The 15,893-nt window shown below is 35.6% G+C and overlaps 1 protein-coding gene across 5 annotated transcripts in view; it reads left to right on the plus strand.

Moving 5' to 3' along the window:
* Col28a1 (collagen type XXVIII alpha 1 chain) overlaps positions 1-15,893 on the plus strand; it is a 176,511-nt gene that overhangs the window by 33,200 nt on the left and 127,418 nt on the right. For all 5 annotated transcript variants that reach the window (XM_078040379.1, XM_021730704.3, XM_078040380.1 and 2 more), the window contains exons 12-13: positions 5,570-5,638; positions 6,731-6,799. In XM_078040379.1, coding sequence (XP_077896505.1) covers positions 5,570-5,638; positions 6,731-6,799 — 138 coding nt within the window. The remainder of the gene's footprint in view (positions 1-5,569; positions 5,639-6,730; positions 6,800-15,893) is intronic.

A 15,893-nucleotide genomic window follows, 5' to 3' on the forward strand; every position in this document is an offset into this window, starting at 1 on the left:
CACTTAGAAATACAAAAGCTCCAGGCTCTTTAATTTCTATGAAACCGTCTAACAAAGTAGCCACAGATAACTACTGGGCAAAGTTGCCAATGTAGTGAGTATACAGAAAAAGAGAAAAATGGTGTTATTTATACTGTAGTGTCTACAATAGAGATTTCACCTGATCAGAAAAACCCTCCTTCAAGCCATGGTTCTTAAATTAGTATAAGAAAGATGAGAAAGAATAACCAGATAAGAGGGAGGTAAGAGCATCCCAGACAGAGTGTCATACGCAAATATCCTGTGGCAGGAGGGAGTAAGCCAAGGGCAAGGAACCAAAGAGACAGTAGGATCATACCATGTAAATAGCTCTGTTTATATCCTATGAGCAAAGGAAAAAGCCTTGAAAGGTTTTGTTCAGACTAAAATTAAAAGATTTATCTGATAGCAATGGAGGGAACAAACTGGAGTATGCAGGTAAGATATTATAAGGACATTGCTGGTGTTTGAACAAAAAGTGTTTTGATTTTGGTGTAGACTATAGAGATGTAGATGGAGAAGGGGATAGTTTGAGACACATTTAGGAAGCATACTGACATGTACTTGGGATATAATCATTACACATGGTGGGAGGAAGAGAGGAAGAATAGTCCCCTCAATTCTGGTCTGACACAGGAAAGATTGTGAACCCCTTCCTTAGGTAGAAGAGACTGGAGGATGACCAAGTCTGTGAGTGAAAGGTACTACGTCTGTCTTTAGAAATGACTTTTGAAAAGCTCCTTTCCTCCAGCCTCCTGCAAGATGTCTTGCTAGAACTTCCATGTTTCCTCCACCTAAATGTTGTTACTGTCCATGGTTCTGACCCGATGCTCCAGGCTCTTTAATTTCTATGAAACTGTCTAACAAAGTAGCCACATGTAGCTACTGAGCATTTGAAATGTGGCTCATCCAAACTGAGATTGCTGTCAGAATAAGACTGGGTTTCCAAGGACTTAGTATTAAGACTAGTGAAAAATATAAGCATCAATGCTTTTAAAATATTGATTCCATGTTGAAATAATAACGTTTTAGATATTTTAAGTGAAATATATTTATTAATTATAGTCCACCTGTTTCTTTTTATCTTCTTAATAAGACTATTGAAAAATTTAAACTACATACATAGTCACTGTGTATTTCCACTGGACAGTGCAGCTCCAGATAGTGACCCAGTTGTCACTCTGTTTCTGGCTCCTTGTACTTACTTTCTGCAGAACATTTCATGTCATTTTATGCCTCACAGTTTCCTCTATTTGAACTTTTGCTCCTTTTCTTTCCCACCAGGTTCACTATGATTGCTACCTCTTCATTCAGCTCAAGTATTCCCTCATTATCATGAAACTTTCTCAGTTCCTTGAGGCAGAATTAAATATTTCTGCCTCAGAGACTTGTATGCTCTGTTAATATCTTTATTATAGATAATTTACATGCTTGTATTTTGTTTCATATTCATTTGTGTCTCCAGTCAGACTGTAAACTTCTGCAAAGTGCAGGCGCAATCTGATTTATGTTTCTAATTATGTAAACTGGTACTCAATTATAGGCATAGATTTTTATTCACCAGACCTTTTATTGAGCACAAAACCTGGTGTCAGCTTGGTCAACAAAGACCTGGTGAATAACAATTGAATCTACATATATTAAACAGCTATTTTACACACAATATCTTGAATCTTCTCAACCACCCTGCAAGGTAGATATAATCATCATCATTTTTCATGTTGGGATCTTGCAAAAGTTCAAATTATTAGTAAGTGATAGAACCAGGGATAATTCCAAAGCCATACCTCCCACACCCCATAGATTCCCTGCATGCTGAAAAGTCAATTAAAAAATAAAGATTATATTCCTACAGTATAAATGGAATCAAACCCCTGTTTTCTAGGATTATCATAAGATTAAAAGAGATAATGAAATAGTCGGTCTCATTAAACATGGGCTTCCTCTGTTCTTGACGTCCATAGAAGCAGGGGTGTTCTTAGTTTCCAAGGAGGATCAAGGTGGTCTCATTGCTCCCACACATGTTCACAGTCACATTCATGTATATTCACAATCACAGAGATTATGAAACAAGACTTTCTTTGGGGCTACTCCTCTTTGTTATCCTCACCTGTTGACCCAGGTCATCAAAGAAAGTCAAGTCGAGAAATAAGTACAGTTGGTACTGTAGGCATTGTGGGCATGCAATTTCTCTCTCTCTCTCTCTCTCTCTCTCTCTCTCTCTCTCTCTCTGTGTGTGTGTGTGTGTGTGTGTGTTGGTGAGGGTTGGGGGCAGGAATAATAGGAGGAAAGGAATCAAGCCTATAGTATTACCCACAGTGTGTTGTCTCAGTAAATTTCCAGAAAACTATTCCAAGTAGAGTGCTGCCTCTCCTCCCATGCTTGGTCTTGTCTCAACATCATCTTTTACAATGAGGACCACCTCCATTACTACTACAAGAGTTTTTGTAGGAAAGGTCAAGGGAAAATAATAATTATGTACCGATATTCGTCAGTGAGTCCTACATTGAGATGTTAGGCTCCTGAGAAATCAATATAAGCAAGGGAAATGTGAAGTTATGTTTCTGAGGGACTGTGTTAAGGTAAGGGAAAGCAATCACTCTAAAATCTTTGGATTCCTGTAATTCCCTTGAAAAAAGTAATAATAAAAAAGTTTCTCAGTTGTTTATGGTACTTGGCCAAGCCTAAGGGGAACCCATAAGCTCAAGAGTAACAGAGTTGCATCTCTTGATTTCCTGGTTCACACATTTAATATAACAACCAAACCATGCTTTGAAAGTAGTCAGAAGAAACTTTGTCACAGACCTATGCTGTTGGTTTGTTTCTGATCAAACCTGTAGTTAAGTACTGAGTAGGGCAGAGCTCCCACTAATCAAAAATCCTCAAGTTCACTATCAGATGCATAGTTTAAATGCCTTATCACCTCTTACAAAACCAAAGGTACATATAGGAAGTATAGAAAAGAAAATAAATGAACTTAGGGTTTAAAATTCTTATCGCAGTTTTTTGATGGTGCATCTCTTGAGCCAGTTCTCTAAGTTTAGGAACTGTGTCCTAGACTTTTCAGTATTTACGTCCTAACCTTCCACAGAACAAGTACTTGGTGTTCATTTGCAGAGTGATGGCAACAGGCCCTCATGTGGGACTTCTACAATTTACAAGGAGATTTCAACTTGAGAGGAGAGCACAGAAGTTGTAAAAGAAAGAAAGAAGAAATAAAGGTTCCTTGAAGCAAAAAATTTGCTCTAGAAAGTTGAATAATTTTTAGCATTTACTTTTACTTTGATGTTAAGAAATCAGCTTCAAATTTAGTGCAAATTTTTATGTCTGATATTATAAAAAGAGAGAAGGTCCTTGACAAAGAACATGTAAAATAATAACAGCTGTGTTGTGTCCACTCTAGATTTAAAGTACACAGAAAAACAAGTACAACCCAAAGATTTTAAAAAGTAAATTCTAGTTGATTTATCTGCCAGATTGACTTGTCCTCGATAGCATGATCAGTAAATACATTTATATCAAACCACTTATTTGCCAAAAAATCAAAAATTCTGGCAACTGATTTTTTTTTTTTTTTGGTACCAGGGAATGAACCCAGGGACATTTAACCACTGAGCCACATCCCCGGCCCTTTTTAAATATTTTATTTAGAGACAGGGTCTCACTGAGTTGCTTAGTATCTTGCTTTTGTCGAGGCTGGCTTTAATTTGCAATCCTTCTCCTGCTTCAGCCTCCTGGGCCACTGGGATTATGATTGTACACCACTGTGCCCATCTCAGGCAACTGATTTTAAGACATATTTCTTTTGTTTTAATTTATCTTGAGTTTGGGTATATATTTTGGGGAGTTGATTTCTTCTTGTCCCTTCTCGTTCTCCTTTGCAATGCTCAAAGTTAACAACTGCTCTAAAATAATTCCCTTACTAACAACACATTGCTCTGATTGTTAAGTGTCCCCTGCAAAATCACAAGTCTCCAGGGAAAAGGGAGATTTTAACATTAATGAAAAGTTTTTTTTTATTTCCCTTAATCTGAGAGAAGGTTAGTCTCAATTTATGTTCCACTTTTCTGTTTGCATGCACAAAGAGATAAATCTGTAAGTTGAATGAAATTTTCAATAGCAAGTATTCATTAACTCAAACACAAGAGTATTCAGAACTCTTCCTTAGCATAAATTAAAGATTCATGTGTATTTACAAAAACTGGAAAGAAACACACTAAAAATTAATAGGAATTATAGATAAGTAATTTAAAAATTTCTTTAAATGTATGCTTTTTAATACATGACAGGTCTTCTTCAATGACAATATATTATTTTAATAAGTGAAAAAAACTTAGCAGTATTAAAAAGGACAATTGAAATCAATAGCAATTGGAATCCTTTTTCCTATCATCATGTTGTAGGGCCAGATGCCTGAGGACTGGAAAAGTCCTATCTGTAAGTGATGTTGAGGTGTGAATTGGGATAGACCAGGTAACTGTCTGGACTCAGGTTCACCATCTGGGAAATGGACAGGGTTGAGTGTCATGGTCCCATCTAGTTCTGAGATGCCTGAGTTCCATTAGGGGCCTGCCCCATGGTAGTCTGAATTAATAAAAAATGTTTTGGCTTTGAGTTATAACATCTTGACTAAGAGTGGCTTAAATCACAAAAACTCTCACTGCTGAGTGAAGAGTGTTTGCAGTAGGTAGTCCGGGACAGGACTGGCTGCTCAGCAAGGTTATCCAGCAGTCAGGCTCTTCTCCATGTGCTCTGTGTGGTCCTCTTCTGCTCTTGGCTCCTATAGTAGAGATTGTTTTATCATGGATACAAGACATTACCACATCTCCATGTAGGAAAGAAAAGACAGAGGCAAAAGGTTTTTCCTTTACATCCAGCAAGGTCCCTCCCATCTCATTTGTCAGAACTGAGTTACATGATCAACCTAAACTAATGGGTAGCAGTAGGAAAGGGGATCCCAGGCTTGAGTTAGATTACTTATCATTCATCCCATACCTGTGAGAGCAAAGAGCAGCTGCCCTTGTCATGAGCAGATCAGGGTTCTACCAGCAGGCAGGAGACAGGGAGAGAGGGTAGCCTTTGGAGTCTGCCAAAGCGCCGAACAAAAATATTAATGAATGAGTGAGGGCTACACTGCGGCTTTCATATTTCCTAAAAACGTTTGCCTTAGAGGATCACTTCATCGAGGAAAAAATATTTTGAAATGTATGACTGAGTTAATATAAAGATAAATATAACTCAGGCTTAATTCATTATTACATATTCATTACTATGATGTTGATTTTTATAATAATTTAAAAAATTAAAATGGAAACATGTTCACAGGTTCCTACAAGTTTGTGGGCCCTAGAGACTGTGCCCATTGAGCCTAGTAGGTAATTCAACTCTGGGACTCTGTTGTCTTTCCAAATGGATTTTAGATGATTGAGGGCAGAGGCTGTATCCTAGGTTCCACTGTTAGCCCCAAAGCCCTATCACAACACTATACATCTCAGAGCTGCTCAATGACTACTACTAAGTTGACCTAACATAGCACTCTCTCTCCCTGCAGGGTGAGCCAGGTCCTCCTGGCCCGTATGGTCCTCCAGGAGCCCCTGGTATTGGACAACAGGGTATTAAGGTAAGGATGATTGTTTCTTTGTCTATTGATGACTATTGAATTTATTGTAAAACCTGGGGGAGTGTGATTTGAACCCAATTCAGCCTAATCGTAGTAATAACATGAGGAGATTCCCTGCAGAAGTTACTGACATTTGCATCCTTGGACACGGCCATGCTCTGACCAGGGGCAGTTGTCACAAAAATAATCAATTAATCATATTTTGATTGAAATGAAAAATTTGCTTATCTCTAAATATCCACTCACTCATAAAATATGTGTAACCCTTTTGAGTTTCCACACTTTAAACATTAACATACAAATATGTTATTGCGAAGTGAAATATCTTAACACATCAACTACTACTTGCTCACATTAAATAAGCATAGATGGACAGGAACCAGAGAAACTAGGACACTGAATAAATAATTGTTGACAGAAAGGTTTGCAGGGAAATAGAAAGTGAGAAACAGCCCTCCTGGGATGCTCTGTACCATACTGGATAGAATGGAGTGGAAGTGCTTATTTTAAATGTGTTTGGGACAATAAGGCCTTGATGCAGTATTAAAATAAGACTTTGATGCAGCACTAAAACTGTACTCTGAATGTAATCAAGTGTCAGCATAGGTAACATTTCAACAATAAGTACATTGAGACTCCAGGGAAAGCAGGGTTTCTATGGGTAGAGTTATTGGAGAAGCATTCTACAGGAGATCAAGTATGAAACAGAGTTTAAGGGAGAGGGGGAAGGGACAGAGTAGGGACAAGGGACGAATACATTCCAGGATCATGGCCAGGAATAGCACAAATATCATTAGTTTGTCCCGTTGGTGTCCAAAATGAATTGCCAAGCCATTCATCTTACCATTACTATGGGATAGATTGTGAAAGAGAAAAGTGCTGTATTGCATTTAAAGAAGAGATGATAAACATTTGAGGGTAATTTGTTTACTTAAATTTACTTAAATTCAAATTAAATTCATTTTTCTCTCTCTAGATTTTAAACATGTTTATGGATATTAAAAGTTTGGATATTTTGTATTTATCCTTGTTGAAATCTCCAGCTTATTTTATGCTATGTTTTATTTTAAAGTGCCCACTGTACTTTTACAGGGAGAAAGAGGTCAAGAAGGAAGAACAGGAGCTCCAGGACCCATTGGAGTTGGTCAGCCAGGACAGCCGGTAAGTAGCAAACATACAAGATGGAAAAAAAAAAAAAGAGTCACACTATTTTCATGTGTTCTTTTGGGTCAGAAAAAATGATTTAAGCTATAATAACAAAAATAGCATGGCATTGACCAAAATAGGCAAGAAGACCAATGGAACGGAATAGAAGACACAGAGACAAACCCACATAAGTAAGTCACCTCATGCTAGACAAAGACCCCATAAACATGTATTAGAGAAAAGATAGTCTCTTCAACAAATGGTGTTGGGGAAATTGGAAATCCATATGTAATAGAGTCAGAGTTCACTCTTATCTCTCACCCTGCACAAGAATCAACTCTAAGTGGATCAAAGACCTACGAATTAGACCAGAAATCATGCACTTGCTAGAAGAAAATGTAGGTCCAGAACTTCAACATATTGGCTCAGTTACGAACTTTCGTAAAAAGACTCCTAAAGCACAAGAAATAAAATTAAAAATCAATTAATGGGATGGCATCAAACTAAAAAGCTTCTTCACAGCAAAGGAAATAATCAAGAATATGATGAGACAGCCTTCAGAATGGGAGAAAATATTTGCTACCTGCACCTCAGATAGGGTGTTAATTTCCAGGATATACAAAGATCAAAAAGCTTAACACCAACAAAAAACAAACAAACAAGCAAACAAAAACAAAGTCACCAAATCAATACATGGACAAAGGAACTGAACAGACCCTTTTCAAAAGTAGAAATACAACTGGTCAATGAATATATGAAAAATGTTCAATATTTCCAGCAATTAGAGAAATGCAAATTAAAACTATATTGAGTTTTCATCTTACTCTAGTCAGAATGGCAACTATCAAGAATACAAATAACAATAAATGTTGGTGAGGACGTGGGGAAAAGGGAACACTCCTACATTGCTGGAGGGACTGCAAATTGGTGCAATCACTCTGGAAAGCAGTATGGAGATTAAAAGGAAAGTGACCACAACACTCAGAGCCTCAGAGCAACCAAGAGATCTTTATGGCAGCAGTGCAACAGAGGAGAAAAGAGAGAAAGAGAAAAGAGAGAGGGAGAGAGAGAGAGAGAGAGAGAGAGAGAGAGAGAGAGAGAGAGAGAGAGAGAGAGAGAGAGAGAGAGAGAGAGAGAGAGAGAGAGAGAGAGAGCGCGAAAGAGCGAGCAAGCACGAGAGAGAGACAGAGAAAGCAAGAGAGATAGCAAGAGAGAGAGGGGCCCGGCAGGAGGGAGTTTTTATAGCTCAAATCTAATGAGGTCTCTGGGTCTGCAAGCTGCCCTTGTTGGCACAAGGGGGGTTACATGTTTGGCCTTGAGCAGTGGGTTGAGTGTTCAGCCTTGAGCGGGAGCTTGGGCTTGAAGCAAATAGTTGATAAAGAACCAGACAGAGGTTTGAGAGGCCAGGTCATCCTGCAGCTAACTTTGTTTGGCATGCCCTGAAGACAGCTTACTCAGCCTGTTCTGCACCTAACAGATTCCTCAAAAAACTAAGAATGGAACCACCATTTGATCCCATTATCCCACTGCTCAGCATATACATCCAAAGGATTTAAAATCAGCATACTACAGTGATGCAGCCACATCCATGTTTATAGCAGCTCAATTCACAATAACTAAGCTATGGAATAATCTAGCTGCCATTCAACTGATGAATAAAGAAAATATGGTAAATATACACAATGGAGCTTTACTTAGCCATAAAGAAGAATGACAATGACATTTTCCAGCAAATGGGTGGACCTGGAGACTATCATGCTACGTGAAATAAGCCAATCCCCCAAACCCAAAGTTTGAATGTGTTTGCTGATATATGGAAGCTAAACCACAATAAAGGGGCTGGGGGGGGGATAAGAGAAGTTCAGTAGATTAAACGAAAGGGAATGAAAGGAAGGGAGGGGGGAAAGAATTAGGAAAGAATGTAGAGTGAGTCTAACTCTAAGTGAATCCCACCAGCCTGTCCACTCATAAGAATGGGGTCCTAGGCAGGGTATGGTGGCTCACACCTGTAATCACAGCAGCTTGGGAGACTGAGGTAGGAGGATCACGAGTTCAAAGCCAACCTCAGCAAAAGTGAGACATTAAGCAACTCAGTGGGACCCTGTCTCTAAATAAAATATGAAAAAATAGGGCTGTGGATATGGTGCAGTGGTCAAGTGCTCCTGAGTTCAATCCCCAGTACCAAAAAAGAAAAAAAAATGGGGTTCTAATTAGAATAAGATATATTCCATACTTGTATAATATTATCAAAATGGGTTCTCCTGCCATCTATAACTAAGAAGAACCAACAAAAAAAATTTTAAAAAAGAATGAATAGTTAAATGAATCCACCTTGTATCTTTTTGGATAAAAAGAAAATATGTATGCAAGGACCAGATCCAAGCATTATTTTTTCATATACTTGAAGTGGGGTTATATATATTATCTTTCTATATATGTATAACATATACAAACATATACATGTATATATATATATACACACATACATGTGAACACATCCATATATATGTGTATATGATACTTACATCTGTCTCTTACTATAATCTCTTAAAAATTAATCAGCTTGTTTAAGAAGAAGAGATCTTATATGTCAACATTTCCTAGGAGTTTATAGATGTGGGTTAAAGCTTAATATCCATACATTTGTAATGGACTTTCCTATAATCATGAGAAAAATTCCTGAGACTAAGGATATTATTATCAAATCCATGTGTGTTATTTAAAGCTAGGATGGATGATTGTAAAAAGATAAAACCCGTTTTATTCACTTCTGCCTGTGTAGCTTTGAAGTTTGTTACTGTTGGATAATAGAACACAGGTTATCAAAACAGATCTGAAGAGAAAGTGAATGAAACCCAACTATTCTGGTATAAGAAGCTTCTTAACTTCTCAGGTAACCATTATTTTCCTAGAAAATAACTGTAGCTGACTTATTGAGGAGTAGTAAAAACAACCAATTGTGGATACTTGTTGTCCCAACTTGGTTTTGCATGGCATAGTTACTCACATGTAAATAGTATCAGGATCATACGCTTCTTCCTGAGTGAAATGGCAGCATGTTATTTGCGCCCCTGAGTTTTCACCAATGCCTGGATATGCTAATTTATGAAAAAAAAAACTTAATGTGGAGGAAAAATGCACAGGATGAAAGTTTTGAAAATAAGTGATGTAGTCTTAATTTCCATTAAATATTGCTCTTAAAAGTGAACCACTAACTTCTTTGAGTATCCAATTTGGTAATGCATTACTGTTTAACAAATCATCTTAAGATTTAATGCTTTAGAACAATAAATAGTTATTTCTCATGATAACGTGGGTGGACTTGGGAGTTTCATATAGTGGGAAGTCAGTTGGAATGGGTAAAGCTGGGTTTGCCCAGAGACCTCAGTTCTCCTCAGTTTGCCTCTACATGTGGTCTCTGGGCTTCCTCACAACATGGTAGCTTAGATAAAAGCAGGAATGTTCCAGCAAGCAGAAACCACTTGTCATGTAAAACTCAGTATCAGAAATCACCTGGTATCATTTCTGTGATGCAGTTGGCTAAAACAAGCATAGAATCAGCTCAGATGTGAGTGGAATAGAGATTCTTCCTCCCTACAAAGATAGAAAACTCATGGATATTTTAATACACCATAGTCTCACATTTTAACTTTTGTAAAATTAAAATGTTAATATTGTTAATTTTATGGTTTTTAGAGTTTGAAATATTGAAGAAAGTTCTGTAAATGTTGGGAAAGCAGTTTAGAACTTTTTATTCTTTAAGTTGATGGATATTTTTCTCAAAGAACTGTATTAAGACTTTTCACACTCAGCAATAAACTTAAAAATTTATTTCACTTATTCATTCTAGCATTGAAAACATTTTTATTTTTTAAGTAATGAAATATTTTAAGCATATTTAAAAAGTAAAAAAAAAATGATTTAGCAAACCTCCAACAAGACAAAACTACCTATCCTTGATTTAAATTATCTTTAAACCGTACAATATTGTGGATGGCAGTAAAACTTTCATGACCTCTTCCAGAAAATAAAGATGAAGAAAGAGTATTTACCAACTTATTTTATGAAGCCAATTTTTCCTGAAACCAAAACAAAATAGTAACAATTCATAAGAATAAAACTACAGACCAATATCCTTCATGAATATAGATATAAGAATCTTTAGCAAAGTATCGTCAAACAGATTTCAACAACATATAAAAATAATTATACAGCTTCACAAAATAGAGTTTATTCAGTGGATGCAGGGCTAGCTTAATAATTGAAAATCAATGTAATATATCATATTAATTCACTAGAGAAAAAATCTCATAATCATATCCAAAGATATCAAAAAGCATCTGACAAAATTAAATCCCTCCAAGACCCTAATAAAACTTTGACAACACCTCTCAGAAAACTGCTATAAAACTTTCAGCTAATATTATATTTAGTGACTAAAAATAATCATGCAGTATAATCTTTTTAATGTGATGTTGAATTTGGTTGAAAAGTATTTTATTGAGGATTTTTGCATCTAGGTTCATCAAGGATATTAGTCTGCAATTTTGGGGGGTTTTTTTTGTATGTGTGTTGTGTGTGTGTGTGTGTATGTGTGTGTGTGTGTGTGTGTGTGTGTGTGTGTGTTCTTATCTGATTTGGGTTCATACTTGCTTCGTAGAATGAGTTTGGAAGCATTACTTCCCTTTCCATTTCATGGACTAGTTTGATGAACATTTATATTGGTTCTTCTTTAAAGATCTGGTAAAATTCAGCAGTGGATTTATTTGCTCCCGAGCTTTTCTGTGCTGGAAGACTTTTTATTACTGCTTCAGTTTCATTGCTTGTTATTGATCTGTTTAGGTTTTATATCCTTTTGGTTCAATTTTGGCAGATTGTATGTGTAAGTTTTCAAAATGATCCTTTGGATTTCAGTGGTATCTGTCATAATATACACATAGACAAGTGGAATAGAAAAGAAGATAGAGGCAAATCTATAAAGCGATAGCCATTTGATTCTTGCCAAAAAGGTGCCAAAACATGCACTGGAGAGAAAAAAATGGTGCTAGGAAAGCTAGTTATTCATATGTAAAGAATTGAAACTATCGCTCACCCTGTATAAAAATCAACTCAAAATGGGTCAAAGACGTAAATGTAAGACCTGAAACTTTGAAATTGCTAGGACAAAACATAGAGGAACCACTTCAAGACATAGGCACAGGCAACAACAACTTCCTGAATAAGACTCCAATAGATCAGGGAATAATAGTGAGATTCAGCAAGTGGGAAGGCATCAAATTAAAAAGTTTCTGCATACCAAAGGAAACAACAGTGTGAAGAGACAGCGTATAGGATGGGAGAAAATCTTTTCCAGCTACTCTTTGGGAGAAGATTAATATCCAGAATACATAAAGAATTCAAAAAATCTTCACACTGAAGAAACAAACAACCTAATCAATAAATGGGCAAATGAATTGGAGAGACACAATTTGTATAAGACTACAAAACATTGGTGAAAGAAATTAAAGACTATTTAATAAATTGAGAAGACATGCCATTTTCATAGATTGAAAGATTCGACATCATAAAGATGTACATTCTCCCTAAAGGTTTAATGGAAGTCTTTTCATTATACCAGCAAGATTTTTTGTAGATATGAATAGAATAATTAAAATTTACATGCAAAGACAAAAGAGCTAGAATAGCTAAAACAATTTTGAGAAAGAATACACTTGAAGAAATCACACTTCTTGGATTAAGACTTAATGTTTAGCTACAGTAATCAAGAATGTGTGGTATTGACAGAATATAGATAATGATCAATGGAATAGAATACAGAACCCAGATATGAACCCACAGAAATATAGTCAACTGATTTTTTGATTTAAAAAAATGCAAAACTGATCCAATGGAGTAGCATAGTCTTTTCAACAAATGGTGCTGGAGAAATTGAATATCTATGAGGAAAAAAAAATCCAAACCACCTCAAATTAAGTCTCACATCTTATACAAAAATTTACTCAAAGTGAACCATGCATTTAAATATACAATGTAAAAACTATCAAGCTTTACAAATAAAATGTAGGGAAAAATCTTTGGGACTCAGTGCTTGATGAAGATTTCTTAGACATGTCACCAAAACCATGATTCAAAAAAGAAAAAGGTAGATTAACTGGACTTCATCAAAATGGAAAATATTGTTTTTCTGTTAAAGATCGTTAACAGGCTAAAAAGACAAGCTACTTACTGGGAGATGATATTAGCAAACCACATATGTGGCAAAGGATTTGTATCTCGAACATACCAAGAACACTCAAAACTCATTGATAAAACAAAGATCTAATTAGGAAATGGCAAAAATATCAAATATTTATTAAGAATATACACATATATGTATGAAGTTACATGGTATGTATATGACTACATAGGTATGTATATTTTTATTTCTTAAGTGGTCTCTGGACTTGTCATGTATTATAAGTTAACAAGTTTGAAATGTCATCAGTAGTACTACCCATTCCTGAAAACACACTGACCACAGAAGGGTTTTACTCCAATCATCTTTTCTACCTTCAAAGTATTATTTTCTGTTAGCTTTGTTCTACCTTATTTTATCCCACCTAACTTATTATTTTTTATCAGTATTTAATTTAGTTTTACCCACATATTTGCCAATTTTTTGCTCAACATAGTTTTATCAGTTTCCTTCTTTTCTTTTTTTTTTAAGGAATATATTTCTTAGTTGTTTCCAATCAGATTATGTGTAAACTCTTTCGGTTTTTAGCTGAAATATCATTCTTTTTTTTTTTTAATGATAATAGTTTGGCTGGTGTGAAAATCTTAGTTGTGTACTAATTCCACTGTCTACTGACAACAGTGGTTCCTGTTGATTTGTTTGCAGTTCGTTTATAATTTCTTAGTAATTTGCCTTTTATCTTAGGCTGCTTTTGTAATTTTTCTTATTAATATTTTTTCTTAAAGTCATTATGATACATGTAAATATGGATAAATTTACAATTATATGACTTTAGATGCACTGTTCTATGAATCTGAGGATTTGACAATTTTTAAATTTCTTAGCTATTATCTCTTCAAATGCTCACCCTGCCCTCATTCTATTTATTTTGAAATCCTATTGGACATTTGGAAGCATTTTGGGTAATTTCTTTAAATGTAACTTGTAATGTATAACTTTAACTTCATTAGGTTAATCAGGTTATAAAATGTGTTAATTCATCCATTAAATTTTTAGTTTAATGAGTATTTTCAAAATCTATCTATCATCTATCTATCTATCTATCATCTATCTTTCTATCCAAACTTTTTACCACACTAGACTCTGATTCTTGTGTTTTTTACTCTTTTTAAGACATTAAACATTAAAGTACACATTTAAAATTTTTTTTTAGTTGTAGATGGACACAATACTTTAGTTTATTTATATGTGGTGCTGGGAATTGAACCCAGTGCCTCACACATGCTAGGCAAGCACTCTACCACTGAGCCCCAAGCCCCAGCCCTAAAGTATACATTTTGTCTCCTATTATTTGTCAGTTTGGGGGGATTTTATGTTATCTTGGTTCACTTTTATTCGTTGTGAATTATTTTCTATTAGGTTCTGAACTTTGGAATCTGAACTGATTTTCAGCAGGCCTTTCGTTGTGAAAACCCCAAGTGTCCTGTGTGAAGGGTGTTTGAGAGGAGTTTGTGTTTGCACCTCTTATGTAGTTCAGGAGTTTTCTTGATGATGAAGCGTTGACAGAAGTGTTCAGAGACTGCCGAGGTGGTGTCAATAGAAGTTGCGAACCCAAACACAGCACAAGTCTGGTTTGGGACTTTCCAGTCATTCAGAGGCCTAGCTTGCCAAGGCAGACACAATTCTTGTTGGCCACACCCCTGTGTCAATGTAAATGACTATTTGCTAATGTCCCTTTCATTAAGTTTCACAACTTTGAAGGTCTTCACTTTTTGTGGGATGTCAGCACTGATTTGCTCCTCATTTTCCATTGTCTGAGCCAAAGTCTCTGCTACTGTTTTTTGCTCTAGGCTTCCTTGACTTCTTTGTACCCCACAAATGCTGTTGTTTTTTTTCCCCCTCCTACCCAGCACAGCCACAGCAGCATCTTAGATGCATACACAGTTTTCATCTCTGTGGTTGAGCCCTACTTTATTTTCTCTGGGCTCAGCTATATCTTTATAATTCATTTTGGAAAAAAAAAATCATATTCCTTATCTTTCTGTCTGAAGCGAGAGTTTTCACAATATTCTCAGAACAGGAAATTCTTGTTTGTTGGCATGTTTTCGAAGCCACAATTACACCAATGAGAGTGATGCTGTGAAGTTCTGACTTATTTGGAAACAAAATACTAACAAAGTGAGAAGAATCCCAAATAAAGTGTCAGACTATTGCAACAAAAATGTCATAATAAAAAAAATCAACAAAGTGAGTTTTTTAAAATTATTTAGAAGTGACATAAAGAGTTACCTGAGGATTGACAGAGATTCTGCTGAAAATCCTTTACTTTGTTCCTTTGCCCCAATCATTTCAAATGGTTTTAGGTCTAGGGCTACTCTTGCTAATGCCGCAGTAATGTAAATCTACCAGTAGATGGAATTAGTATTCTCACTCTAAGGCCTGCCTTTGAATAGTTAGCTATCATTTTTGTGTATCACTTGTTTTGTGCTGATCTGATAAATATAGCTGATTTATAAAAAGTAAATCAACTGAGACTCTCAAAGTGATCTACTTTTTATGCAAGGTCATTCAGAGAGTACTCTCAGGGGAAAAAAGATATCCCCTGAAGTAGAACTCTAATTACTTTGAAGTTAAAAATAAAATAGATGACACTGTTTGAATATAATGGGCAATTTTTATTATTATTTCACATATTTATCTTTAACACTTGCAGAGTATTCTGAAACCATTTTTAAGGTTATTAACACTGTTGATCTTATTAAGGAAAGTAATAAGATAAATACAATGCGCAATCATATTTTAATTTCATTGCTAATGTTTCAATAAAGCATTTCACTGATTAGACTGAGTTAACTGGTAATTGGGATTAAAGTATAAATGGAAGAACCCAATTATATAACTAATATATATCTCTGATAATTAAATATTAATCTA

The sequence above is a fragment of the Ictidomys tridecemlineatus genome, chromosome 2, assembly GCF_052094955.1.
Source record: "Ictidomys tridecemlineatus isolate mIctTri1 chromosome 2, mIctTri1.hap1, whole genome shotgun sequence".
NCBI lineage: Eukaryota > Metazoa > Chordata > Mammalia > Rodentia > Sciuridae > Ictidomys > Ictidomys tridecemlineatus.